The sequence below is a fragment of the Danio rerio genome, chromosome 13 (assembly GCF_049306965.1).
Source record: "Danio rerio strain Tuebingen ecotype United States chromosome 13, GRCz12tu, whole genome shotgun sequence".
NCBI classification, from domain to species: Eukaryota; Metazoa; Chordata; class Actinopteri; order Cypriniformes; family Danionidae; genus Danio; species Danio rerio.
Genome location: NC_133188.1, coordinates 37,057,608 through 37,085,405, shown reverse-complemented (window position 1 = coordinate 37,085,405; position 27,798 = coordinate 37,057,608). Strand labels below are relative to the sequence as shown.

The 27,798-nt window shown below is 35.9% G+C and overlaps 1 protein-coding gene across 4 annotated transcripts; it reads left to right on the top strand.

The window, feature by feature from the left end:
• Positions 1–445: 445 nt before the first annotated feature.
• On the top strand, positions 446–27,798 carry rrbp1a (ribosome binding protein 1a). Of its 4 annotated transcripts, none has more exons than NM_001145555.1 (29): positions 446–641; positions 2,359–3,858; positions 6,137–6,291; positions 7,599–7,721; positions 8,083–8,235; positions 10,209–10,327; positions 11,813–11,966; positions 14,322–14,460; positions 14,720–14,856; positions 16,258–16,292; positions 16,583–16,667; positions 16,821–16,858; positions 16,956–17,037; positions 17,129–17,166; positions 17,240–17,315; positions 17,427–17,467; positions 17,600–17,687; positions 18,134–18,226; positions 19,186–19,278; positions 19,574–19,663; positions 19,742–19,834; positions 20,005–20,076; positions 22,078–22,173; positions 22,342–22,425; positions 22,548–22,628; positions 24,568–24,651; positions 24,737–24,832; positions 27,078–27,221; positions 27,301–27,789. In NM_001145555.1, exons 2-29 carry the CDS (start codon positions 2,376–2,378, stop codon positions 27,337–27,339), a joined length of 4,011 nt encoding a protein of 1,336 aa, NP_001139027.1. In that variant the 5' UTR covers positions 446–641; positions 2,359–2,375; the 3' UTR covers positions 27,340–27,789. The 4 variants fall into 4 exon arrangements, with proteins under 4 accessions (NP_001139027.1, XP_005157020.1, XP_073775671.1 ...); XM_005156963.5 differs by having other exon boundaries at positions 468–641; positions 16,583–16,658; positions 27,301–27,798; XM_073919570.1 differs by lacking the exon at positions 22,548–22,628 and having other exon boundaries at positions 468–641; positions 16,583–16,658; positions 27,301–27,798.

The window sequence follows — 27,798 nt, the reverse complement described above, 5'->3', positions numbered from 1 at the left end:
GTCTTAACACAAATCGAAGTTACCTCAGTTGTTTTTACAAATTTAAGTTGATTAAACATAAACCAATTAAGTTATGCCCAAAAATCTCAAGAATTGTGCAGATTTGGCTAATTATATATGCATAGTTTGAACAAGCAGTGAAAATATCTTTTTCAGTGTGTGTTCGATAACTTTTAAACAATACCTTATTATATAAATCATGTAAACAAATAACATTTATTGATAAACAACCAGTGTAGTGATAAACGATAAGTCAAAATAAATCGTTTGGTAGTCAAATCTATGACTTTTCTAATAATTGTTTCAAAACCGAGCAAAAGACTACAACTCCCAGAAGAGTCTTAAAGACCAGCCTTCTTTTGGAATTGCAAAGTCCTATTGGCTGACAGCAGTTTGACTGACTCTACTCTAGCCAATCAGCTGTCTCCTGAATGGACGGAATGTGGGCCACTGACCGGCGTAATGCCAGCGCGAGAAAGTGCCACGACTCCACACAGACATCGGCTGACTCCTCAAGCTGGGGATAAGATTTTTTTTTTGTTTTTTTGCTGGCGTGGTAAGGCAGTTGGATTCGAGATATTCTCCTCTCTATCAACTCTTCCTGAAGTGATTCATCAAACGGAAATCTGCCGCGAGAAAAGGTGAGATTTAAAGCTTTTGTTTCGGCGTTATGCATTAAATGCCTAAAAGATTTTCAGTAGCAGTTAGCCCTAAACTTTGATCTCTCTCATTCATTTTCTCCTATCGTTAACTTACTCGTTACACAACTGGGATGAAGACATCGTAGTTACGAAGCGAATGGCATGACTATAAGTGATTTCACATTTTGGTTGGGGTGATGCTCGGTTGTAGGCAGACAGTTAACGTTGATATCAGCCTTTGTGAGCTAGCGAAGGAAACTCTTCAATAAATAACACATTTCAGCTTGTGTGACAGCTCTGAAGTCTGTCCATTTTAGTCGAAAGCTGTTTAAGCTTTTATTTTTTTTATTTTAGGTAGAGTTTCTGGGAGAAAATACATGTGTAGTTGTTAAAAAAACCCTTACAATAATGTCTTACTGCATATTAATTAAACCTTATACATACTAATCATAGGGCAGAATGAACAACACTTATTGCTTTATTTAATTGTAATAAGCGTTTTGATTCACTTTAAATTCAATAAGGTTGAGTCTATGCCTCGGTGTTTTTTGCTCTTTAAATGTAGTAATTACAGATTAGCCATTCAACATCATTCAACTTTTAAAAATACTTTAAATCTTTTTTTTTAACAACTGTAAAAATGCAAGAGAAAGCAGAAATCAACTTGAAAGAGGGCCTCATAATCTCCTGTTGGCCCATTTTGCTTTAAATGAATAGGTCTGTTTTACTGTAAATGAATGTGAAAGAAAAGCAAATAATGCAAGTAATCTTGCCTTATGTATAATAGCATTTTATTTATTTACATATTAGAGTTTTTCATTAATTGTTACCTGATCAGTGGATTACATATGCACACACACATGCTGGCAAATGAATGAAAAGTATTTATATATTATATAAGATCACAGGTTTTGTGATATGCAAAACTTTCAACTTTTTCTTGAGCAAAAAACATATGAAGCTGCTGACCAGCTTCACACCTTTCCCAGAATGTGAGTGTAGAGGTGTTAAATGACCTGTTAGGTTATTACAACAAAATAAACATAGTCCAGGCCTGTGCAAAATAGCGCAGTTTATGTGCAAATCTGTTTCCTTAGAAATTTAGCATACCTAGTACACACAGGTAACAGATGGAGACTACAAATTTGTACTTTTATATATTGTGACTTGAAGGCTGCCTAGGCCCCTCTTGTATTTGGGAGGCTGAGAATTGACATTTTGTTTGTCATTTTTATGTGCTTTGGTGCACATGTGAAGTGTGAGATTGGTGTGGCAAGAATCCCATAGAAGTAGCAGAGTACAGAACTTTACTTTGGCAGACAGCAGCACATGCTGGAATTGAAATCTATATTGCGTAACTCAGCCTTCTTTTACCAAATGCAGTGTTTGTAAATTAAATGGAAGTTTTTTTTCTTTAAAAAATCTACTTAGATTTGAGGGTATCATGCTTGGTTGTCTTTTCCTGGTTACATCTGGAACAGAAAGCCATTGTTCAGTTTAAAGTCTATGTTTTCTGAATGTTTCTAAAGTCGACATTCATAAGCCAACATTAAAATGTCCTTAGTATAAGTTTTAGAATATGTGTTTAAAATATAATAAATGTGTTTAATAAAAGGAATCAATGAAATTCTAATGTAAATGGTCTCTCTCTCTGTGTATAATGCCATAAATCATACCTTTTTTTTTTTTTTTTTTTTTTTTTTTACTTTTTAATCAGTAAGGACACTTGCAGTCATGGACATCTATGATCCTCAAACTCTTGGAATTGTGGTGTTTGGTGGCTTCATGGTGTTCTCAGCCATTGGGATTGCTTTGGTCTCAACATTTTCCATGAAAGAGACGTCATATGAAGAGGCTTTAGCCAAACAGCGCAAGGAGCAAGGGAAGACCCAATCCAGCCAAAAATCAGACAAGAAGAAAAAGGACAAGGTAGCTGAGAAGAAAAATCGTAGTAAGAAAAAGGAAGATAAACCTAATGGGAAACTCCTGGAATCAGAGTCCACTGCTGAGGTTTCTGAAGTAGCAAATGAGCCTAGTCCTCCCATTCCTTTAGCCCCAGAACAAGTTGCTGTGCCAGCACCCAAACAAGAGGCTTCAATTCAGAAATCTGTCCAACCCACCTCTTCTCAGAAGACCACTTCACCTGCCCTGGCTCAGAAATCAGTCCCAGCTGTCCAAGCTCAGAAGTCAGCTCCACCTGCCCCGGCCCAAAAGGCTGCTCCACCTGCCCCAGCCCAAAAGTCTGCTCCACCTGCTTCGGCCCAAAAATCTGCTCCAGCACCTCCCACTCAAAAAACCTCTCCAGCATCTCCAAACCAGAAATCCTCTCCAGCGCCTCCCACCCAAAAAACATCTCCAAATCCTTCTGGCAAAAAATCTGCTTCACCTCCTCCTGCCCAGAAACCTGCTTCACCTGCCCCAGCCTCAAAGTCAGCTCCAGCTGCCCCTGCCCAGAAGTCCACTACAGTTGCTCCATCCCAAAAGTCTGCTTCAGAAGCTCCAGCCCAGAAGGCCACTCCACCTGCCCCAGCCCAGAAAGCTGCTACAACTGCCCCAGCCCAGAAAGCTGCTCCACCTGCCCAAGCTCAGAAAGCCACGTCATCTTCCTCATCCCAAAAACCCACTCCACCTGCTCCAGTCCAAAAATCTGCTCAGCCGGCCCCTACAGAAAAATCTGCCAAAGCCCAAAAAGCTGCTTCAACTGCCCCAGCACAGAAATCATCTCCACCTGCCCCACCCCAAAAACCTGCTTCAAATCCTCAGCCCCAGAAAGGCACTCCACTCGCCGCATCCCAGAAATCAGAAACACCCACAGAAAAATCTGTCAAAGCACAAAAAGCTGCTCCACCTGCCCCAGCTCAGAAATCCTCTCCACCTGACAGAAAACCCAGCCCATCTGCCCCGGCTTCTTCACAAAATTCTACTTCAGGTATTACCCCTGCTCCACCCTGTCCTACCGTTGAAGATGCCCCACCTGCTCCATCTCCTAAGGGTAAGAGAAAGAAGAAAAGCAAAGCAGAGTCTGCTTCTGCTGAGGTTCAGCCCAAATCAGTTGCTCCATTGGAGGTGGTGACTAAAAAAGTTCCCGTCATGGCAGTGCCTCCGGTGGGCACTCAGAAAGCTGCAGCAGTGACTGCTGTGCCAGTGAAGGCAGAAGAGTCTAAACAGGATGCTCCACCCAAGAAGAAATCAGGATCCAAGAAAAAGGCTGAGCCAGGTATGCAGTTATCTCCACCAAAACGCATATATTAGGTGGTCAGATAATAAGGCAGGGTACACAGACCTAAAGGAAGTGTTTGACACTGCCCCCACCTGGTTTTTGGCAAAATTTCAACATTTTGTATTTGGTTTTTCAGACATTTCACTTAACTGGAATAACCGTTTGCAGTAGTAGTCAGGATGAGGTAGCAGGACATCATCAGACTTCAGTAATCTTGTTTTTTTCTATTAGTTCTTTTCCATTTAGTACTTTTATGACTTCAAAATGGATGCATGTTGTGTTGGGGGAAGTGTAAAAGGAATCATTCACCCAAAAATGAAAAGGTACTCCTCTTGAGGTGATACAGAATGTTCTTGAGTTTCTTTATTCTGTTGAACATTTAAGAAGATGTTTTAAAGAAAAGTTGAAAAGCTGTAATCGTTGACTTCCATAGTAGGAAAAACAGATACTATAGAAGTTGATTGTTACAGGTTTTAAAAGTTTCTTCAAAATATCTTCTTTAATGTTCAACAGCAAAAAGACACTCAAAAACATTCTGTATCACATGAGGAAGAAAAAGAAACTGAAGAAAGGAAAACAAATAGAACAAAGTAAAGAGTGAGTAAACTATAGAATTTCCAGTTTTGGGTGAACCATTCCTTTAATAATGAAAGACCCCATGTTGTGTATTTTTTTAGGGACTGTGCATTGCAGCACAGCACACTTTAATTATTTAACCTAGTGGCCTTATTAGATCTGTCTGATCTGTCTCATTTTCAGAAGAAGGCAGTGTAGTAGTGTTGCAGATGCTAAATTAAGGACGGAAAATGAAGTAAACCTGTCCAAATAATATACAGAACCTAGGAATATCTTAAAGGAAGTTTGTCTCAGTATGAAAAACAGGATACTGATTCTGATTGGTTTGCCAGACCCATAAATACACAGATTACCGTTTTGGCTGGACCACACAGATGACGTCTATGTGTAATAAAGCTTCAAGTTGAGTCTGGAAAACTTGAACAAACTGTGTATGTGAAGTGGCTGACTTCTGAGTTTATACGAGTGTCACTTCCTGATGTCATTCATCTAGTTCAGAGTACCGTCTGGATCGTCTCTTCTGACAAATAGCGCTGATGTGCTCTATTTCCTTTGTGGGCGGGGTGTTGAAAAAGCACTACTCCTTATTTGCTGATGTTGGCTCTGATTGGCTGCTGAGAGCTCAGAGTGGGCTTGTGTCTGAAGTGCTTCTCACTGGGGAAGGGAGGCAGTGAGCTGCATTTTTCTGCTCTTGTGCTGGATTTCATGCACGCTTGTTCTAGCTCACAGGCATATGTGATGGTTTGATGATAAAGATTTAATTTAGAATATGGTTCATAGTCTAAATGAATCTGCATTTTGTGCATAATATTACTCCTATTTAGTTGCTCACTCTGTGTTTCTCTTTCATGCACACTTCTTTGCACGGTAAGAGATGTGCAATTTTAAGTTAATAATTACCATAAGTCTAAGAAATTAAACTGTTTATTTTTTTAAAAAGACAATATAAAAATTTAGAAATGTTGATATAAGTTAAAATGCATAGAACAAAATTTGCAAATACTACACTAATATGATAACTATACTAAAATATCCCTGATCATATCTCTTTTCTCATAATCTCAGTTAGTAAATTTTCCACTCGCTTGTAATGAGGTATTATAGTTTGCATTGGAGAATGCAGAGTGTTTGTGACGGCACCCAGGTGGGTTTCTGTACACCCAAATTCCACTTTATGAAGCACAGCCCTCTTGGCCCTGTTCAAACAGTACTTTTGCTTCAGCTGCTCCATTAGGGAGGCATACAAAGGCCTTTAGTGACTGGACAATAGGAGTTTATTGCCAATCCTGGGTGCCATCTCACCCTGGTGCCACACTGCACACATGCCATACTGGCCCTGTCTAAATAACACAGGGAGTTAATAAAAAGAACATGATAGTACATGCACAAAAGCACCGAATAAGACTCTAGTTAGCTGTATTTTACAAAGAAGATGCACTTCTTTTGGTATCTCAGCTTTATTTTCATTACTGTGCTGATCTGATCAAGAGGGAACATGTTTGATTAGATGCTGAAGTGTAGATTGGGGATTGTTTAGGAAGGCTATAAAATTAATCAGAGAACTTGCTCGTAAGCTTGAATTTATCGGGCACGCTGCTGGGAACCAAAACCAAAGCACTTCATAGCTTTCTGATTTGGTGTCCATCAAACATTTTAATGTATAATCTAATTATATGATCTTTTCTGTGTCTGTCTCTAGCGGTGGCTGCAGACCCTGCAGACAGTCCACTGTATCTGCCCTACAAAGCCCTGCTTTCCACAGTGAGGAGTATGGTGTTCAGTGAAGGAGAAGCTCAGCAGCTTATTCAGATTCTGTCTGATAAGGCTGGTATTATTCAGGACACATGGCAAAAGGTATGGCCATAAATGGTTTTATATTTTTAAATGAGTCTTATTAATACACTAGGACCATATGATTTACTTGGTGTGGAAAACAGACTGAATCATAGTGTGTGAATAACTCCGTAGGTCATTAGATCTTATAAACGCCATACAGTCTTGTGGTTGTGAAACTGCATAATGTCACTGATATATATGTTTGCATATTTTTTTTGTATGCGTGTGTGAAAAAATAGTATGGTTTTGTTTGCTCTATGTACCCAGAGGATGTGTCTTGTGAATTCACAAGTGTTTTAAAGGATTATTTGAGGAAGACTATCATTTATATAACAAAATTTAATTTTCGCTGCCCATCTTGAAAAAGCTCTGACAGCAATATTGGCATTTTAATAACGTACAGACTAGGGCTGCACTAATATTGCAAGGTTTTAATTTTATTAAATATTGATAGCGATATGAATACAGTCTCGGAAGATGTTTGAATATCTTTATTTGACTGTTTTCTAGGGAATCTTACAGTATTCGGATAAAGAAATTGAATAATCACAATGCAAAAAAAAAAGTTTTCCTACTTTGTTTGGTCTTGTTTTTAGTCCAAATATCAAAACAATTATTAAACCAAGTAAAAATATTGTTTAGTTTTTACTGTCTGAAGAAATAAGTGAAAACCAAGAGTTTTTTGCTTGTTTTAAGGAAATGATCTGCCAGTGTGGTTTGTAAAATGATCTTGTTTTTGCTTTGAAATGGAGATATTTGGGCTAGAAACAAGACGACAATTCTAAGTAAGATTTTTTTTTTGCAAAAATCTTACAAATCCCTAATAAAAAGTGACTAAGCGTAATTTTGTAGCTCCTGGTCAACTACAATTCAGATTGGATATTGCATGTCTTTGCTATGCGACTATTGCGTATGCGCACATTGCCATATTGATGCTGAAATGATATATTGTGCAGCCCTTGTACAGACATATTTACTTCTAAATGTAGTAATAACAGTTATTTTTATTTTTTGCATAGTTATTTTTTTCATTGCAATTGTTTTAATTTAATTTTAACTGCAATAAAATGGAATTTAAGTAAAAAAAATTGTTTTATTTTAAATTTTATAAATTTTATATTTTATATTAAATCATATACTTTTAATGATTGCAAATAATTAGACATGAATTTTTATTTCTAAAATGCAATTTGAAATGAAAAACACAACGGTATTAATGGATATATCAAGAAAAAATACTGTGTAATTCATTGTCTTCTTACATCCATCACCTTGTTTAAACTGAAACAGAAAGTTTGTCTAAGCTGTTTTGTGCATGTTTATAGGCCACACAGAAGGGAGATCCGGTAGTTTTGCTGAAGAAACAGCTGGAGGAACGAGACAAGCAGCTGGCAGCTGAGCAGGAGGATGCAGCAGCTGCTAAAGGACGACTAAGAGATTTGAATAAAGTAAGCCGTGAAAACACTTATACCAGTCGAAAATATAACCATATGTGAATTAGGAAAAGTTTTATATGTGTTCATGCATCAAGAATTAGAATTAGTAGAAAAAAATTGCTTTTTTAAAATTGCAATCTCTTATCAGTTTAATGGCCTCTCCGAGTAGAAATATGCATTTCTAGTATTCTTTGTAAAGCCACACTGGTATTTATTTTGTGAAATTTATTAATGAAATGTGTGTGCCATGAAAATAGCCTATTTTGCTGACATGACAAAAATATATAATATGATTTATAAGCACTGTAGTGTCTGTAGTAGCCTGTTTTCACTCCAAATAGTAAATAGTGACCTGTTTTTGATTTGTGTACAGGAGCTGTCTGTGGAGAAGTCTAAGGTGGCGTCAATAGAGACCAGGCTAAGCTCTCAGTTGAGCAAGCGAGAGCAGGACATCATCGCACTGCAAGCACGCATGCAGGCCAGTTACCAAGACCACCTAGCCGAGTCTCAGCAGCTCAATGCTAAAGTGAGAACTTTATTCTCTGCTTTTACACCTGCATCCATATTTATTACACACGATCATGACATAGAGCAAAATATTTATTTAATAGGACAATAAAAAAAAAATTATGTATTAGCACTTAAAATGTTATTTAAAGAGCCCATATTATACATGAAATAGGGTCATATCTTGGTTGTAAGGGTCTCCAACAACAGTCTAATATGCATGCAAGGTCAAAAAACACTTTCATGGTCTTATAATCTGCATTTATTTTTACCTAATTATCCCAGCGACTCCTGTATGAATCGTCCAGTGATTCATTTGTTCCCAAACCCCTCCTTAGCGCGAAGCTACTCTGCGCTGATTGGACCGATGACAGTCTGTCGCGATTGGTCGACTGCCTTCAGTCAGAGAATGAAATGCCCAATAGCTAATCAGCAGTATAAAAGTAATCACAGTTCATACGTGCTCCATAGTGTAGGCGTGGATTTTAGCTGCCACACACACACAAAAACACACACACACCTCCGGACAACAACGCTCACCCGCCAGGTTTTAGCCTGAGAACCCGCCCCGTTTTCTGCCCGCCGCGCCCGATCCCGCTAGAGCGGGGGAGAACACAACCAAATATCACCCAGCTATACAGTCCAGACAGCCAACCTGTCTGTATAAACACAAACACAAGACCAAGCACACAAAGCTCTCGCTCGCACTCTCTCTCATACGCGCGCGTGCGCACTAACACACATACACACAAGCACCAAGCAGACACATCTTTCTCATTCGCATAGCAATATCCGTGATATTGCTAGACAGCCTGCTCCTGTCCCAAATTAAACCCGTTACAGACCGCTCCCGCGATTTATTCGGAAATTTATTCAAATTTATTTAGATTTCTGTGGCGCGGGGACAGCCGCGGGAATGCAGACCTCTACCACGGAGCTCCGTAAACAAACAGCACGCGTCGCGTTTTTAACGTGACTTTGCACGCGATAAGAGAATATAGCCAGTTAACCTGATACAGTACACGCGGTTACAAGTGACAAATCACAACTAAATACATTTGCAAGCTAGAGTCAACAAGGCAACAATTTTAATCGCACGTACTTACATTTGAGAAATGGAGGAAGAAAAATCCATCCTGACATGTCCAGCAGTAAGTTACTCTTTACTGATCCTTCCTTTAACAAACGCAGATGAAGTATTCTGTGTAGCATGTAGTTTCCAGAAGTTTCCAGTAGTTTCCAACTGCTTGGTCATAATGCTGATGTTTCAACTTTGGGTAGACCCTCGATAATATCCATCTGCAGTGTGACTTCAATCGACCGGCATGTTTGTGTGCGTGTGTTTGTGGGTGTGTGTGTGTGTGACTGGGTTTCTGCGTCAGAGGGCGGGGCCTCAGGTTTGAAATCTCCCGGGTTTGCGCGTGCACGTGAATAACTTGGTTTCGTTCGTACGTCATGGCGAAACACCTAATGAATCGGTATCAAGGCGACTCATTTGAAGCACTATGAGTCGACTCTTTTATAGATGAATCAACCGTTTTAAACACTGTATTCTTACAGATTTAAGCCTTAGCTGGATACTTCACTTCACTTAGAGCTGTGTTACACACTACATGGAGGGGAATTTTCAAAAACCCATAATATGGGCTCTTTAATTCATGTAATCATTTGTTGGTTGATTATTTTTTTTAATTGTATTTTTATTATTGTTCTTGGCATGACAATGGCAGACATGACATTAATAATATTATTTAGTATGACAGTAGTTGAAGCTCTAACAATCTCTAATAATCAGTTTATTTTATTTCAAAATATATATTTATTTATAATGTATTGTTTATATTTAGTTTCTATAGGTTTTCTTATTAATGTTAGATTTAAAGTGCATGTATTAAGTTTACAAGATTAGATGCTTTTAATTAATCACATTAGTGAGCTTTGGCAGCTCTGATATTGACATGACTTCACTAATCCCTGTCTTTTGCTTCTCAGCTTTTGGCTCTCCAGGACCAGCTGGAGAAAGGCCCTAATGCTCAGCTGGCCCGTCTACAGCAGGAGAACTCCATTCTCAGAGATGCGCTTAACCAAGCTACCAGTCAGACCGAGAGCAAGTATGAACCTACAGTTCCTGCAAAACCGAATACATTTATTCTTTTAGCAGATTATTTTTATTTTAAAGAGATTTACTTGCTAATGAGAATAAAAGAAGCACTTTAAATCACCAGAGAGCAGGAATAAACAGACGCCTTAAAAGCATCTAATCTTGTTCAATTTAATACACGCACCTTACTTGAGTTAAAATCTAACACTCAGAAAGCCATCACCTTTGAAGTTATCTATGAATACCTGCATAAACACTTGTGTAGATATGTGTATAAACATACAAATACACACACGCATGCATGCACATGGGGAGGAAAGAGTCTCTCCTACAGGTGGCTTGTCAAGTCAACCTACCTTTGAAGATCGTGCCTGTTCAGAACTTTTGATAGTTTGCAACAAACTTCCTGGCATGACACATTAAATAGAGTAACCAAGTAGTTGCAAAAATGTGTTGGTGTAATACTGTGAATGGTTGCTAGTGGTTATGATAAAAAAAAACTTTGCTCACATTTGCTAGTCTTGCCTGCTATTAAATTGATACTTTTTGTCTCATTTGTAAAGCCATGTATTCCTTCGATGTTGATGATTCAGTAATATACATTACAAACATTTAAAATATTGTCTTCCTAAGTTCCTAATAATAGAAATGTACCATATGTATCTTAAATGCAATAATGTATGTGTAACATTAGTAATTGCCTTTATTTTTATATGTATTTCATTGTATCTGTTTTATTTTTGTCTGAATATTTTATTTAAAATCTACTTGGTCTTCGTTTTTCTTGCTGATGGCACACATCCTTTACATCCTTTCCTACAGCCACTGGCACATTTCATAACATTTAATTTTCATTCTATCAGTGTCAGATGGAGTTTAATTTATGGCAGAATTCAAAAGCAAGACACCTCAACCTTTTAACTGCCTGCTCTACCAAATGGTTGACCATGTTTTGACATGTTTTAAATAATGACAGTTAAAGTCATTTAAAGATCGACTGTTTTAAATATTAGTTTACACACAGAATTGTTGATTTACAAAAAAAATTAAACAAACTTAATCCTGTTTCACTACTACACTTGATTTTGCTTTTGTTGTAAAAAACAAACAAACGAGAAAATATGTTAAATGAGAATCTGAGAATTTTTGGCATACTTCAAAAATGAAGATGCTTAGTGTTCAAAAATGTTTATTTTTTTATCATGTTTTTAAAATAAATTGGTCTTCATGTTTCATAGTTTGTATTAATTCTGGTACTTGACCATAAACTGACATATCAACCTTTACAAAATTGTTGGTGTTTTAGAAATTATGGGATGTGTTGAAAAAAAAAATGCATTTAGTGTGTTAACTAGGAACATTATGAGTTAAGAAATGCAATCCAATTTTTTTTTTTGGTGGGCAGTTAAAGGGATGACCAATTGAGGGAATACCAATTGTATGCTTTAGCCCTACACATCTGTTAAATCATATTTATTTATTTTTGATTCATCAGACAAAATGCTGAATTGGCCAAACTGCGTCAGGACTGCGTTCGGCTGAATAAAGAACTGGCGGAGAAGAACGATGCATTGCAGGCTGACGAGCAACTAAGGAAAAATCTAGAAACCAAAGCCGCCAGCGTTGAAAAACAACTAAACCAGATGCAGGTCAGATGCACACCTTGCTAAAACATTTCTCTGCACAGCTTATGCCATTTCTTAGTGTTTAGTTTGTCAATTTGTAATTAGTTTTGTTCCAAAGAGCTAAAGCGATACCCCCTACGAAAGAGCTCAAAATGACACTCTAAGTCTTATAAAATATCTCCCAGCATGACCACAAGCCTCATTAGTGCTTTCTGCTACCTCTCGCTGGGCTGTTTAGCTTTGCACGTCTGCAGGTAGGCGAGCTTAGTTTCTTCAATCTGCGTGTGCATTAAAGAAGCTTGATTAGGCTTGCTGGTAAAGCTCAGGCTTTGACCCCCCAGTGCTGGTGCCTCTGCTAATGGGATTGTTCCCATGCTGGCAGAACATTTGATTGCCAGTTTGATCGCTCAGCAGTGCGCTGTGGGTTGGAACATGGCCCGCACTACAGGGAAGCGCTTCTTCCAGTGATCTGGAATGTGAGCCTGCCTGAGCAGTGCAGTTTCAGACAGAAGTATCTGATTATCCGTACTGGAAGGACTGATAACAACGATTTAGCTTCGAGAACAAACTGCGTCTCTTTGCTAATCCGTTGCTACAAACCAAAAGGCCACAGAATAAATAGCAGCCTTGTGTTGAAGTGTGTCCTGAGCCCATTTTGAGCATCTAGACGGTGTACTGGATTAGGAGAGACATGGGTAATGTCTGGAGAATGTGAGTCAGTCATCTTAATCATTAGTGTGGAGCAAGCAATGGGGAAACTCTCTCCTTTTGTGTAAGGTTGTGATGTTGTTCTGAGTAATCAAACAGAGAATTAACGTTCACATGTTATATTTTAAGCATCGCTGGTGAGAGATTAGTATTTGGCATTAACTTAACATTAATTTAAATATAGTGTTAATTTTAATATAGAGTGGCTTTCAGTGGAAAAAAAAGTTTTAATAGTTTCTCATTTGGTTTTTGTGTATTTTGTTTTGTCAATTTAAATAATATACTTTTTCATAGTATTAATGTTGGTGACTAATATTTTTTTCTATTTATTTATTTTTTATTATTCTTGTTGTTGTTAAAGGGGAGGTCCACGACAATATCATATTTCAAACTTTAGTTGATGTGTAATATATCTGTGTGAGCATAAACAACATCTCTGAATGTTATAGGCTCAAAGTTCAATGCAAAGGGAGACATTGCCTTTTACAGAGTTAGCTTATAAAGCCTACAGCGAACCAAGTTTGGGGACTATAATAGAATAAATCTGGGCTAGTGAGATCACAAACGCTTCAGGTTACGTGCATTCACCACATGCATACACCCTGTGCAGCAAAGGGGCGTGGCCAGAGACGCTGTAACGTTTAGCAGAGAATGCTAAAATACTGTCCAAATGCTGCTATTTCCACAGAGCTTGTTCTGTGTCTGTATTTGGGCTTACAAAAGATAATACACAAAAAGTGCTTACAAGTTTTATTGTGTTCCAGAGAATTAATGAAAAAGATATAGCTAGCATTTGGCAAAGGACAGCTTGCAGAATCTCTCACAGCAGTGCATGCCATAGGAGCGTCTTTGCTTCTGATGACGTGGAGCCAATCCAAGAAGCACAGCACAATATGTTAGCAGACCAATCAGAGCCTCTTGAGGGCGAGCCTTTCAGAGGAACTAGGAAATATGACAGTCATTTTCATGTTCGCTGAGTAGCAGTATATAATAAAAATTAAGGGATATGAATAAATAATGTGAACTCTTTTTTTTTATTATTTATTTATTTATTTTTTTTTAACAAATAAAGCATGAGCACACATTGCTTTTGCATTTTGATAAGACATCCAAGCCTTAAAAATACACTCTGGACCACCCCTTTAAATTTTACATTGTAAGTTTAGATATGTAATATTGTAACTAAATCATAGGCAGAATCAACAAATGTTCAATGAAATCTAATTTCTTTTGGCTCAAATATTTTTGTTGTTGTAATTTTAGGGTCAATATCAATCGCCCCCTTATTTTTTTTTCCCATTGTCTACTTAACAAACTACTGTTGTCCAATTAACCAAACTTGCCTAGTTGACCTAATTAAGCCTTAGGTTGTACTTTAAGCTGAATACTAGTATCTTGCAAAATAGCTAATAAAGTATCATGGCAAAGACAAAAGATATTATTTATTAAGTTATTGTGTTTAAAATGTGTTGAAATCTTTTCTGTGAAATATCACTTTGTAAATATTTGGAAAAGAGTTCACTGGAAGGCTAATAACTTTTGTTTTCAACTGTATGTTTGATTGTGTATTATGATCAAACCTGCTTGCTTCATAAACACTCTGACATCGGTGGTATTGTGTGACCAAACCTGACCTGTGTTTTCTGTGTTCTTATGTTTTGTCCGCTGCAGGCGAGCAGGGCGAATGCTGAACAAGCTCTGCAGAAGCGTCTGGAGGAAGTGAGTGAGGAGCTCAGACAGACCCAGAGCAACAGAAACAACCTTCAGGCACAACTTGAACAAGCTCAGAAAGATGCTGCTGCTCTTGCAGGTCAGCACCCACTTGGTGTCTCAGAATATAAACAGCTTGCAGAACAAATAAGATACAACCAGAATGTTTCGGAAATCTTTTAGAAAAGTATTGTAATAATTAAATCTGGGCTTCAAGTCCTGCAAAGTATGATTTCTTGCAGTATCGCCAATGTGTCCTTGTACGCAACACTTGAGTATGGTGTACTGCAGCTTTAGGCAGACGCATTATGAATTAGTAATTTAAAGTAAGTGTTTTGTTCCACACTGCACTGTTTTAGAGGCTAAAGCTCGTGTGGCCAGTGTGGAGGTGGAAATGAAAGAGCGGACTGGACATTTGGAGAGTCTGCAGAGCCAGCTGAAACAGACGCAGACAGAGAGAGAGCAGCAGCTGAAAGAACAAAATGACATATCAGAGGTATCCTCTCAGATCTCTGTCTCAATGTATAATCATTGCATGTGTGTAGATGGATATAATCTTTTAAAAATCCTAATGATTTGCTAGAGAATTTGCATTACCTCAATTTGAATTATATCAAATGACAATCTTAGCCTGAATGATGAAACTACTACTTTAGCCTTAATTGCAGAATATTTATTGCCAATCTAAATTAAATAATCATTTTATTTATCTATTTTATATACACTCAACGGCCACTTTATTAGGTACACCTTTCTAACTTCTTGTTGATGCTAATTTTTAATCAGCCAATCACATGCCAGCAACCTAATGTATTTAGGCATGTAGACATGGTCAAGACAATCTGTTGCAGTTCAAACTAAAGAAAAGTGATTTAAGTGACTTTGAACATGGCATGGTTGTTTGTGCCAGGTGGCCTTGTCTGAGTATTTCAGAAACTGCTGATCTACTGGGATTTTCACACACAACCATCTCAAGGGTTTTCAGGGAATGGTCAGAAAAATAGAAAATACCCAGTGAGCGTGAGTTCTGTGGGTGCAAGTGCCTTGTTGATGTCAGAGGAAAATGGCCATACTTGTTCCAGCTAATAGAAAGGCAACAGTAACTCAAATAACCACTCGTTACAACTGAGGTATGCAGACGAGCATCTCTGAACACACAACACATCGAACCTTGAGGTGGATGGGCTACAACAGCAGAAGACCACACCGGGTGTCACTCCTGTCAGCTAAGAACAGGAAACTGAGGCTAAAATTGGCTCAGGCCCACCAAAATTGGACAATAGAAGATTAAAAAAATGTTGCCTGCTCATCAGGAGTTTCATTTTCTGCTGCAACATTCAAATGGTCCGGTCAGAATTTGGCAATAACGTCATGGGCTCACCAAAATTGGATAATAGAAGATTGGAAAAACGTTGCCTGGTCTGATGCAGCAAATTTGTGATGCTATCATGTCAATATGGACCAAGATCTTTGAGGAATATTTTCAGTATCTTGTTGAATCCTATGCCATGGAGGATTAAGGCAGTTTTGATGGCAAAAAGGGGTCCTGCCCAGTACTTGTAAGGTGTACCTAATAAAATGAATAATTATTAGCAATTCTGTAAAATTGAATTCATTTTCAAATATTTCACAGGTGTTGTTTAACAGAGCAAGGACATTTGTATGTCACTGTATGTCCTATAATGTTTTCATTTAAAATAACTTTAATGATCAATATTATTACCTCCCTAAAGAAATGTTTTTGATTGCCTACAGAACATTTACAGAATGAGTTGTCTAATGACTTAATTACTTACATACACCTTGGTTTTGTATTGTGGGTTACTAAAACTGTTAATAGGTGAAATTATCAAATGTGTAAGAGCAATTAACTCATTTACATTGGTCAATATTACAGACTGTGACAGCTGAACTGGAGCAGGCAAGAAAGAGGTAAAGATGACTTCATGTGTTTATTGAAAAATTAGTGTTTTTGTTATTATTTCCAATTACAAAAAAATCTAAAAACCCTTGAGATAAGTATTGTTAATTAAGACACAGCATAGCAAAAGATAGGACTTAAATTACTTTTGTTTTTTGTTGAATAACTTTCTTGTTTGTGTAAATGCCATTAAATTGTAGTATGATTTATAATTAAATTAGATTAACATAGTATGATTTCATATCTGCTTTACACTTGTTCATTGAACATTAATTCACCTAGAGTGTTTTTTATTTTTAAGCCTGAAGGAGAAGGAAATTGCAGTTTCAACACTTGAGGAAGAGCTGACTCAACTCAAAAACACCATCTCCAATCAGGTGAATCAGGTACTGCTTTTTAGACATTTTCAGCTCATTTTAGTAAGTCATTAGTAAATTTCACTAAGTGTGTACTTTTTTTTTTATTTATTTATTTATTTAATTAATTTATTTATTATTTTTTATTTTTTTTAACAAATCCTTTTCCATTGTTCATTGTAGGTGGATAGCACAACAGATGTGCAGCATTTACAGCAAAGGTACAATGTTTTCTGTAGCTTCTCTAATACACTTCAGTATCTTAGTTGGTTTTAATAGTTTTAATGAATTTATTTTGTCTTTTGTTTTGAATATAAGCATAAAAGAAAAGGATACCCAAATAGCAGCTCTTCAGGGAGAACTACAACAGGCTAAAGAGAAAAGTTCAGACCTAAACAAAGTAAGTTTATCATAAGAGATTTCTAAACCTTGAACATTCTTTTAAATGCTGAACTAACTGTTCATTTAATTCATTTTCAAATTATCCATAGCTTGAAAACCAAGAAATGCTGGAACAATTACAAAAGAGGTACGCGTCATTTGTAATCCACACAAGATTTCACATATATAATCTGTTATTAAAATGATTCCTGTTTCTGTAGTTTGAAAGAAAAGGAGTCTCGTGAGAAGTTGTTTGAAGAACAGATAAGGCAATGTAAGGAACAGTGTAGCACTAAAGTAAGTGAGATTTTACTGTTATTATTATATGTTTGACCTTCAAAGATAAAGTGTATATTTATGGTAAAAATAGCTTTGAACTGTGTCCAATAACACACTCTTCATTTACAGCTGGCAGACAGCACAGCCCAACTAGATTCACTACATAAAAGGTACATAATCAGACCCACTGAAGGCCACTGCATGTTTATGTGCCTCCCTAGCCACCCACGTTAGCATCATTCTTTGATTAAATGCCTTCCTACACGTTGAGTGTTTTTTTTTTTCTTTATGGTGTTTTTCAGAATATCTGAAAAAGAGAGCTTGATGACAACACTACAACAGGAAGTACAGCAGCTCAAGGAACTAAACCAGTCACAAAGCAAGAGTTTTGTAAGTAGCTGGGACAATTGTGGACGTGCATGTCATTATCTTGCGTGTACACAGTGATTCATAAAAATATGCGCAGACACATGTTATCATATCTTGTCGACAGGGTTTATGGCCTTACTGCGTAAATGAGATTGTCACAGTACTCTTACATTTCCATTTCAGGAGTGTTGACGTTAAAAGCACTATACGCAGGTCTTTCTGTGTGTAAAATGTAACCGGTATAACTGGTATTGAAAAGAGTGACATCAAGAAAGGAAGTTTTGAGCGTCATCATGTTACTCAGCAGTTTTTAGTTTCGGATTAAATCCATTTGTTACAATTTATTTTGCTTAGAAATGTGCTAAGAGATACAAAACATGCCTTTTTGTTGAATATAAGTGCTTAAGTTAGAATTTTTGTTTAAGCTGTTGCGTTCGGTTATTAATAAGCTTATAATTGTATTACAGGAGAGTTTGGAGGATATGCTGAAGTCTTTCCAGGGCGAAACTAAAGAAGTTCTTCACTCTCTTTTCCCACACATCAATATAGAGACAGCAAAGGTATTTAGGGTTTAAGTCGTCTCGTAGTTTCATTTCCCAGTTCTGTTTTTCGGATCCACATGTAATAGTGTTTTGTTTTGGAAACACGCATACACATGACCTCAGTCTCTCTGTATGTGCATCACTGTTCAAAGGTCTGGAGGCTGAATATACTTCCATTTCAAATTATCTTTTGGAAATCATTGTAATATATGAGGATTTTTAATCACTTAATTTGTACAAAATTCTTTAATAAAAACAATATTTAAATAAATTATATATATATATATATATATATATTTATATATATATAGATAGATAGATAGATAGATGGATATAAACTGAATTAAGTGTATACATTTACTGTATTTGATCATATTAACATTGTTGCTTGCTTTTTTTTACACAAAGATTCACACTACTTTGACACCTCAATTTCGAATAGTAGTGCACTTAGTCTTGTCATAAACAGTTAGTGACATTATTTTAAAAATGAATGTACAAAGCCACTCCAGCTCTTCTATTTACATTAGGGCTGCTCAATATTAGAAATATGGCATGACAATATTTTGATTTGTTGCGATATATATTGCAATATAAATACAATTTCACTTGATGATCTGAATCGCTCTATTTGGAAAGATTTCATTAATTTAGATCAACTGGAGGGACCAAGTCTTTCTACGCTGTGCATCTGCATAAAATATGATAAATTACAAACATTTATAATTACGATGGACTAAAAATAAGTAAAATAAAGTGGCCTATGGTTTTCTGGGGAATCTGACAGTATTCAAATGTAGAAATTGAACAATCAAATATAAAATTATATAATAATAATAATAATAATATTTAATAATAACTTTACTTCTAATCTTGCGATGTGACCATTGTAGATCCACACATTGTGATATCGATGCTCGCATATTGTTCAGCCCTAACATCCATCATCACTGAATGTGAGCTCATTTTTTTTTCAGACCAAATGGCTGCAGGACTTTGCTGTAAAAGCACAAGAGCTTTTAAATCAGAAGCAACAAAGCCAAGAATCTCAGCAAAGCACAGAGATAGTGGTAAGCATTCTGCAGTTTCTAACCAAGTGTTTGTCATAAAGTGCTTATTTGCAGCCCCCTAGTGGGGATAGAAGGAATATTTTTCTTGAAAACACCTGAAACCAAAGACTGTAAAACTCTTGAGTTCTCAACTATTTGTATTGAAGTTTCTTCTTTATAAAATGTATACTGCATTGAACAGTTTACATGGAAAATTAACAGATGAACGTTAGGATCCAGGTTGTGACTTTGAGCACTGTACATTAGATTTCTTTATATATATTTGTGGTTTTACAGTGTTGCTTTGATTTAATAGGAGATGATGGGTAAGCTACAGGCAGCCCAGGAGAGTCAATGCACATTACAGTCTGAGTGTGAACAGTACAGGATCGTTCTGGCGGAAACGGTGAGATTCTGCACCCTAGAATCTGTTTCAGCAAAGCCTGAATGCCAATGAGCCTGATGTTTTCCTGTTGTTCAATAGGAGGGGATGCTGAAAACACTTCAGAAGAGTGTAGAGGAGGAGGAGAGTGTGTGGAGGACAAAGATTTCAGAATCTGAGGACAAACTGAGGATGGTGAGGTTTGACATACATAATTCTGCAGACGTAGTGTAAATGCAAAAGAAATACTGAGTGAATATTAGTTTAAGTATTCACAAACATGGAAGTATCAGTGTTTGTGGGTAATTCAAAAGTTTATTCCACTGTCTGGTGATAAGTTTCAAATGATCATTTTGTTTTTGTAGGCACTCAAAAAAGTGCAAGAATTAGAAGAGACTGCAGAGCGCTTGAGAGCAGAGAGCCAAGGCAACCAACAGGTATACAGTTTTGTGTGTGTGCGCTGTATACATAAACCAACTGCATCCTGAAAGTATCCTATCAATATTTGTACTTGTCATACATATAGGAACTTATCAGACAATCTAAATAAAGGAGTGTATTTGAACACTTCTCCTTAGTGATCTCCAAGACAACAAAGCATTAATGAAATATGAAACATGCAGTATTAGTACTGTAATGCTTTGATGTAGTACTGGTATAGCAAAGTTCTTAATTATATTTTTAAGAGACCTTCAATTTGGGGACATAAAGTGCAGGAATTGTCATTTAAATGTAAAATATGATTATTAAATTATAATTGCAGTGCTACAGGTTTGCTGCGTCACTTACAAAAACACCATTCCAAGTGATTGCTTATGATTAGTGTCTAACAGAATCTGCGGACATTAAATCCTATTTCTGTACAGAATTTAGTAAACATTTGTGACTATGCAGAATTATTTTCAGAGTGTTTCAACTAAAAAACTTAAAGTTTGACAAATAAAACGATAAATGTTTTACTTTTATCTGAGGTTTACAATGCAAATCCAATTAGATCCCTATGTTTGGTAAACAAAGCAAGTATCTCATATAATATCTCTACTAAAAGAGAAAATATTACTTTACAAACTGTATTGTAAAGTCATACATACATACAAACATTTGAATATTAGTTAGCAATATTACTGAAATGAATATAAAAACTGAACAATACATATTTACACATTTACAAAAGTAAACGTATAGACTCAACGATAGGCTAAAATCTGAGGATTTCAGCGCATACAGATTCAGTGTTTGCCTATATAATGTAGTCTTGATAAATTATGGAAATGTTTACTTTGTTTTTTACATTATAATACGTTGTAGATCAGGGGTGTCAAACTCAATTGCACAATTCGGTTCCAACCCTGCTTCAATACACTAACTTGGGTATAAAACAAGCCTGAAGGACTCGATTAGTTTGATCAGGTGTGTTTAATTAGGGTTAAAGCTAAACTGTGCAGAGCTGTGGCCCTCGAGGAACTGAGTTTGACACCCATGTTGTTGATTGTTTTAACAGTGAACATTATCTCCCTCGTCTGTTTTAATGAGAAGTTGAAAGTAGGAAAGCATAGAAATTAGAATGGCAGTGTAATTTGAAATTGTTTATAATCAAAAGACCAACATAATGCATTACATTTATTTCCGCTCCCAGTCAATCTTGGTGTTTTGCTCATACAATGTTTAATATGTCTGTTTTTTTATTTCATTGTGCTGTTCTTGAAGTTCTTTTAAAAGGCCTACATTTGATTTTTAAAAACTCTGAAGATAGTCTACAATCATAGATGTAAAAAAAAAAAAAAACATTTTACTTCATGTACAGTTGAAGTCATAATTATTAGCCCCCCTGTATATTTTCGCCCTAATTTTTTAACAGCTATTTTTTTTTCTTTTCTTTTTTTTCAACACCTTTTTAAAAATAACAGATTTAATAACTCATTTCTAATAACTGATTTATTTCTGGTTTATTTATTTTTGCCATGATGACAGTACATTTATATTTTGCTAAATGTTTTTTAAGATGCTAGTTTTCAGCTTAAAGTGACATTTAAAGGCTTAACTGGGTTAATTAGGTGAATTAGGCAAGTTAGAGTAATTAGGCAAATTATTGTATAAAGATGGTTTGTTCTGTAGACAATCTGAAAAATATTGCTTAAGGGGGCTAATAATATTCACTTTAAAATAGTTTTTAAAAAATTAAACTGCTTTTATTCTAGCCTAAATAAAACACATCAGACTTACTCAAGAAGAAAAATACTATTGGAAATACTGGACAAATCTATTAAACATTTGGTAAATGTTTTTAAAAGATAAAATTATAGAAGGCTAATAATTTAGACATTAACTGTCGTTGTATATACAGTAGAGTAGTATATATAAAGAAATGCGTTTTTAACAGCACTTGATATTCCTCTTTGAATCTATGCGCGTATCTAATCATTTTGTCCTGTGCACAGCTGCAGGAGCAAGTGAAGCTGCTGGAGGCTCAGTTGGAGGAACAGCTGCAGTCAGCTTCCACTGACAGTCAGAGTCAATCTGAAGAGATGGCACACGTGAGAGCACACTCCTATTCACTAAAGCACAATATGACATACAAAAGCTCAACAATCATCCCAGTCAAAGTCATGAAGCACATTATATTGTAAATTGTGCTATGTGCCGACAGACATGCATTGTGAATAGGTCACTCTTTCTCTTCTGACATTTCGTTTTGTTTTCAGTTGAAGCAGGCTTTAGCTGATACAGAAAGCCAGTTGAATTCGGCCCAGAAGGAGGCACAGACACAGAGAGAGGAACTTTTACAGGTTAGTTGGTTTTACTCAGAGGCCAGTGCAATTGTGTTTATCCATAATCCTGTGCAGAAGGTTTTGCCCATGAAAATAAAAAACACAAGTTGGTTTTGTTGAGTTAAAGCTTCCTTTTCCAGGTCAAGCAGCAACTCAACGACGTGACAAAACGAGCTCAGGGAGTGGCGGAGAACGGGCAGCCTGAGGCAGAGGAGTGTCAGGTTAGGGTGCGACGCTGAAAGGCACCCTGCACCTCACTTGGCAGCACTTGATAGAGTCTTTAGTACTATGGCTGTCTCTCAACGTAGCGCTGTGGATGAGTAAAGTCTTTCAAAAGATGGTCAACCAAAATAATGCTTACTTTTCAGATTACAGAAAAGATGCAGAGACAATTGGCAAATTCACTCATCATTGTTTTTTTCTTAAATATGCATTTTGTTATTATAGTTTTTGTAATCTTTTATTTTTATTAAATATAAAATTAATACAATAAAAAAAAATTCAGAGATGCATCATTACATGCATCCAAATTAAAGTTTGATATTGATAATTGCATTTTCTCTGTGCTAAATTAAGTACAATTTATTCCAATAAAATGTTGAAGGTCTAGTTTTTAGACCCTAATAATAATTCTCAAGTCAAGTCTAGCTTTATTGTCATTCTGCTACATGTGTGGACATAAGAAATGTCGTGTCTCGTAGGACAACGGTGCTACATAAATTAATGATAAATACAACACAACACTGGACATAAGAGCTATTTTAAAAAAAAAAATCTATGCATAATTACCCTATACTACAAGATATTCTATTATGGATTGTAATATTATTGATATTCTAATTATAATATCAATAATAATAAAATTTTGGTATGTACAGTTCTCCGAATATGAGTACACCCCGCACAAATCTGTCTTTTAAAAGTAATATTTTCTATGGGATGCTATACAATATATTTGTGTATATACATAACGCCCGATTAACTTCGGGCTTCAGCATCAATGCTTGACAGAGGACGTGTCTGAAGTTGGGGCTAATGCGATCATCATAGCAGAAACGGCCAATAAAATTAGTCAGCAATCGATTACTGTCTGAGCTGGTGTATTTGCATAAAGGAATCTGATTGGCTGACGTGTCTATTGGCACTTGAAAAATTGAGAAGTTCCCAACTTCTGTAGCAATCAACGCCACTGATGCAGCGCCGATGGATCCACAATGCAGTTCGGCAACGCCTGACGTCACCCATTCAAAGTGAATGAGAAGCATTGAAGCCAAATCTGGAGCTTATCTAACAAAAAAGTATGATAATGGTCCAAAAATTAGCACACCCAATTGAATATTAGGGGAAAATATGAAATAAAAATGTACAGGAGGAAAAATAAACAATCCAAAAATATATATTACATTTGGGTGAAATTTTGTAGTTTGTCTTTTTGTTGTTACAAGATTTAGTTTGAATTTAAATGTTATCTTTCGAAAGATGTTAGGTGACCAAACTATTATTTTAATGAATATAAGTTTAATGAATCTGCTATAATCGAATATATGAACTATTTTCACTGAAAAATTTATAAAAATATTAAATTCAAAGGGTGTGCTTCTTTATGCAGAGCACTGTATTATGTATAATGAATCCATCAGAATCCATGTTCCGTGAAAACGATTTGAATCAACAGAAAAAGTTTGTATTAAGAAGGTGAAAAATATTCGGAATCAGCCCGTAGCCATTTATTAAATTTAGCACTGGCCCCAATTTTTTTCTCATAAGTGGCTACATACATTCAGCATATACAACTTTTTCTCTTATCTAGTGCTGCCAACAATGGGAACGTCTTATTCATAAATCTAATCATTCATATTTCAGCATTTTGTTTCAGCAGCTTGTGTTAACCCAGCCAGCCGTTTTCACTTCTGAATTAGCTGCACCTTTGGGTTCTTTCTCTCATCCTCTCCTTTTATAACCACTAACATTTATCTTTTGCATTGGAAACTCACACTTCTTTGATCTTGCTGATTGTGCAGGATTTTATGCTCGTTTCACACTATTTTGAATGCAGTGTGCACTAATGCAGCTCTTGTGTTGGATGGCATGGAAAGGTTTAGCAGTAGTTCTTGTATTAGTTACAGTAGCTAATTGACCGTTTCGGTTTGCTTTTGTCAGGTCCAGGATCAGCTTGAACAGACATTAGAAAAACTGCAGGGTGAACAGGCTCTAAACCAGCAGCTCTCTGCAGAAGTGGAGCAGGTACAACAATATCCATGACCTTTACTCTCAATTCAGTTCAGTTTTTAAAATTGTTGTTCACATTTATTAAACCCATTCTTTTTAGGCTCAGGAAACCCTCAAAATTCATCTCCAGAGCCATCTAGAACAGATGAAATCAGCTGAAGACACTGCAGCCATGGGAGATGTTGTTCAGCTGAAGGTACTTGGCATTTTTTAAACAAGATTTGAAATTGAATATGAAATGTATACAAATCAGTACTTCAATTTTACATTTAAAGATTTTACATAGTCACTTAGTAGTATCATTTAAAACTTGCTGCGACTTGTATTCCTAAGGATTACTAAAACAGAGTTCAACATCAAACCAAATTTGCACAAAGAATGCACCTTTTTGTATTCATGCCGAATGGGAGACGTGTCAGTATTTGTCTACAACATTTCTGACCAAGTTTAAGTTTTCGTTTAAATTGTTCTGGTTTGATGTTTGGGATAAATATAGCATTATCCAGAGAATAAAAATATTTGGCCATCAATACAAACTTTGATGTTGACATGTCAATAGACATATATTTAATTTAATTATGAATTTTACACAAATTCTGTTAAAGTGTCAAATTACATTAGGAGACTTCAAAATGTTCCATTCAAATATAGAAATCAGAATCTTTTGTATTTAAATTCTGTTCACACAAAATAAAGTACTAATAAATTTCAACAAATGACTTATACATTGACAGTACACAGTAGGGCTGCACGATATTGGATAAAAGTGACATTGCGATATTTTGTATTTCTGCAATATGTTTTACGATATGAATATAATTTCACATAAGTATTTGAGTAACTGTTTGGAAATAATTCATAATTTCACATTGATTGGGATGATTTTGTAGGGGAGAACATCTGTATAAAATATCCAAACAAATCAAAGCACAGATGAAAACAACAGAACAAAGATAAAAACTAAATGAACAGCGCTTTATGGTTTTCAGTGGAATCCTAACAATATTGAGGTTAGGCATGAGCCGTTATAAGATTCTGACGGTATGATAACTATGGATAAAAATGACTGTTTTGTAATATTGTGATTACTGCTCTAAAATGTATTTTTAAATATCTGGGTAAGAAACAAACTTTTTTTTTTTTTTTAATACAAAGGTTGCATTCGAATTTGCACACTTCCATACTATTTAGTATGCTAAAAAAACAGTATGCGAACGGAGTATTATGTCCAAATTCATAGAAATCGAAAAATTTCAAAAACACAGATTTAAAACCGCATCTTTAGAGGCCTTTTCTGCTGGATATACTATTGCCCTTAAAACTTATCTATACCTTAGAAACGGTATAAATTTTATTTGGTGGTTTTAAAACCTTGACTAACTGCGGTCTACCTTGTAAATGGTCCCATGGCTAATTGAGGTACACAAATCCAATTATCAATTCTGAAATATGACTATATAGTCTTCATCTTCAAAGTAATCAAACACAATTATTCTTTGTAAAAGCGGCAAACTTGATCATTTCTTGTGCCAGATGGTTTAAATTTGCTTTAAATCTTAAGAGTCGCAGACAAAAACATGTTCAAGTACAAATCTTTCACATTATTAGATTATAATTAAAATTTGCAGTGACTTCACAAATCATGTGCACTAAACTGTAATTCCTGGTGAATTATAATTCCAACTGGACATTGCAGACTCTGTAATGGAGCTATTGCACATCGCGATATCCATGCTGAAACATTATATTGTGCAGCCCTTGTACCACAGTAATGCTTTGTCTTATCCTGAACATACAGTTGAAGTCAGAATTATTAGCCTCCTTTCGAATTTTTTTTTTTTTTATATATTTCCCAAGTGATTTTTAACAGAGCAAGGAAATTTTCACAGTATGTCTGATAATATTTTTTCTTCTGGAGAAAGTCTTATTTGTTTTATTTCGGCTAGAATAAAAGCAGTTATTAATTTTTTAAAAACCATTTTTGGGAAAATATTATTAGCCCCTTTAAGCTCATTTTTTTCCCGATAATCTACAGAACAAACCATTGTTGTACAATAACTTGCCCAATTACACTAACCTGCCTAGTTCACCTAATTAACCTAGTTAATCCTTTAAATGTCACTTTAAGCTGTATAGAAGTGTCTTGAAAAATATCAAGTAAAATAGTATTTACTGTCATCATGGCAAATATAAAATAAATCAGTTATTAGAAATGAGTTTTTAAAACTATTACGCTTAGAAATGTGCTGAAACAATCTTCCCTCCATTAAACAGAAATTGGTGAAAAAAATAAACGGGCGCTAATAATTTAGGGGGACTAATAATTCTGACTTTAACTGTATGTGACAGGACTATAGAGAGTAATGCATGATCATTATTTCATATGTCTGTTTAACTGTTAGAATCGTCCCTGTAAATCTTTAATGCTTGTGTTGTTTAAGGAGTGTCTTGAGAAAGAGCGAAAGATGACCAAAGATTTAGGCCAGGCAGCCACTAAACTTCAGCAGCTGCTGAGAAACAGTCAGGACCAACTTGCCAAAGAGAAGGAGAAAGTCAGAAGCCTGCACGATCAGTTGCAAAACAAGGTGAACAAGCTTTCATAACAATAAAAGTTTGTAGGTGGTACAGCTGTGTGCTTATGAATTGATGTGCTTTTGTTTTCAGGAAGGAGATGGAGAGCTGAAGCAAGGCACTTCTGTTTGAGGTGGAAAGCAAAACATTTAGCCAAAAATTGCCTTACAATGACCAAAATGAAGCATTCCGATGTTTTTTTTTTATTATTATTATTTTTTGTCGTACTGTAGTCATGGGAGAAATTGTATGAAGACCAATGGAGAAACCTAACTTGTGCAAATGTTTTTATGGAGATGCGCTGGAACCATTTTCACTTTACATTCCACCTAAAACCTTCTGGCTATGTCAGAAACAATGCCTTATATATATCCTTCGTGTTCCTGCATTTCTCCTGATGTCAGTGTTAAAAGGGAAACCGTATGTACGTTATGCGTACATCAACTAGTGCAATTAATTACTTGGAAGTAAATGAGTATGGATAATTGTATGGTACATGGATTCAGCATTTGGAATGGCCTCTCTGTAGCTGGCTTCAACACCACTGTATAAGTTTGATAATAAATAATAAACAGCAACATAGTTACGGTT

Bases quoted from the DNA above. Each gene is read 5' to 3' on its own strand.
- rrbp1a (NM_001145555.1), top strand. From the start codon at position 2,376: ATGGACATCTATGATCCTCAAACTCTTGGAATTGTGGTGTTTGGTGGC. The intron at 8,236-10,208 runs GTGAGAACTTTA...TTTGCTTCTCAG, and splicing joins CTCAGCAGCTCAATGCTAAA to CTTTTGGCTCTCCAGGACCA. The intron at 22,174-22,341 runs GTGAGAGCACAC...TTTTGTTTTCAG, and splicing joins AATCTGAAGAGATGGCACAC to TTGAAGCAGGCTTTAGCTGA.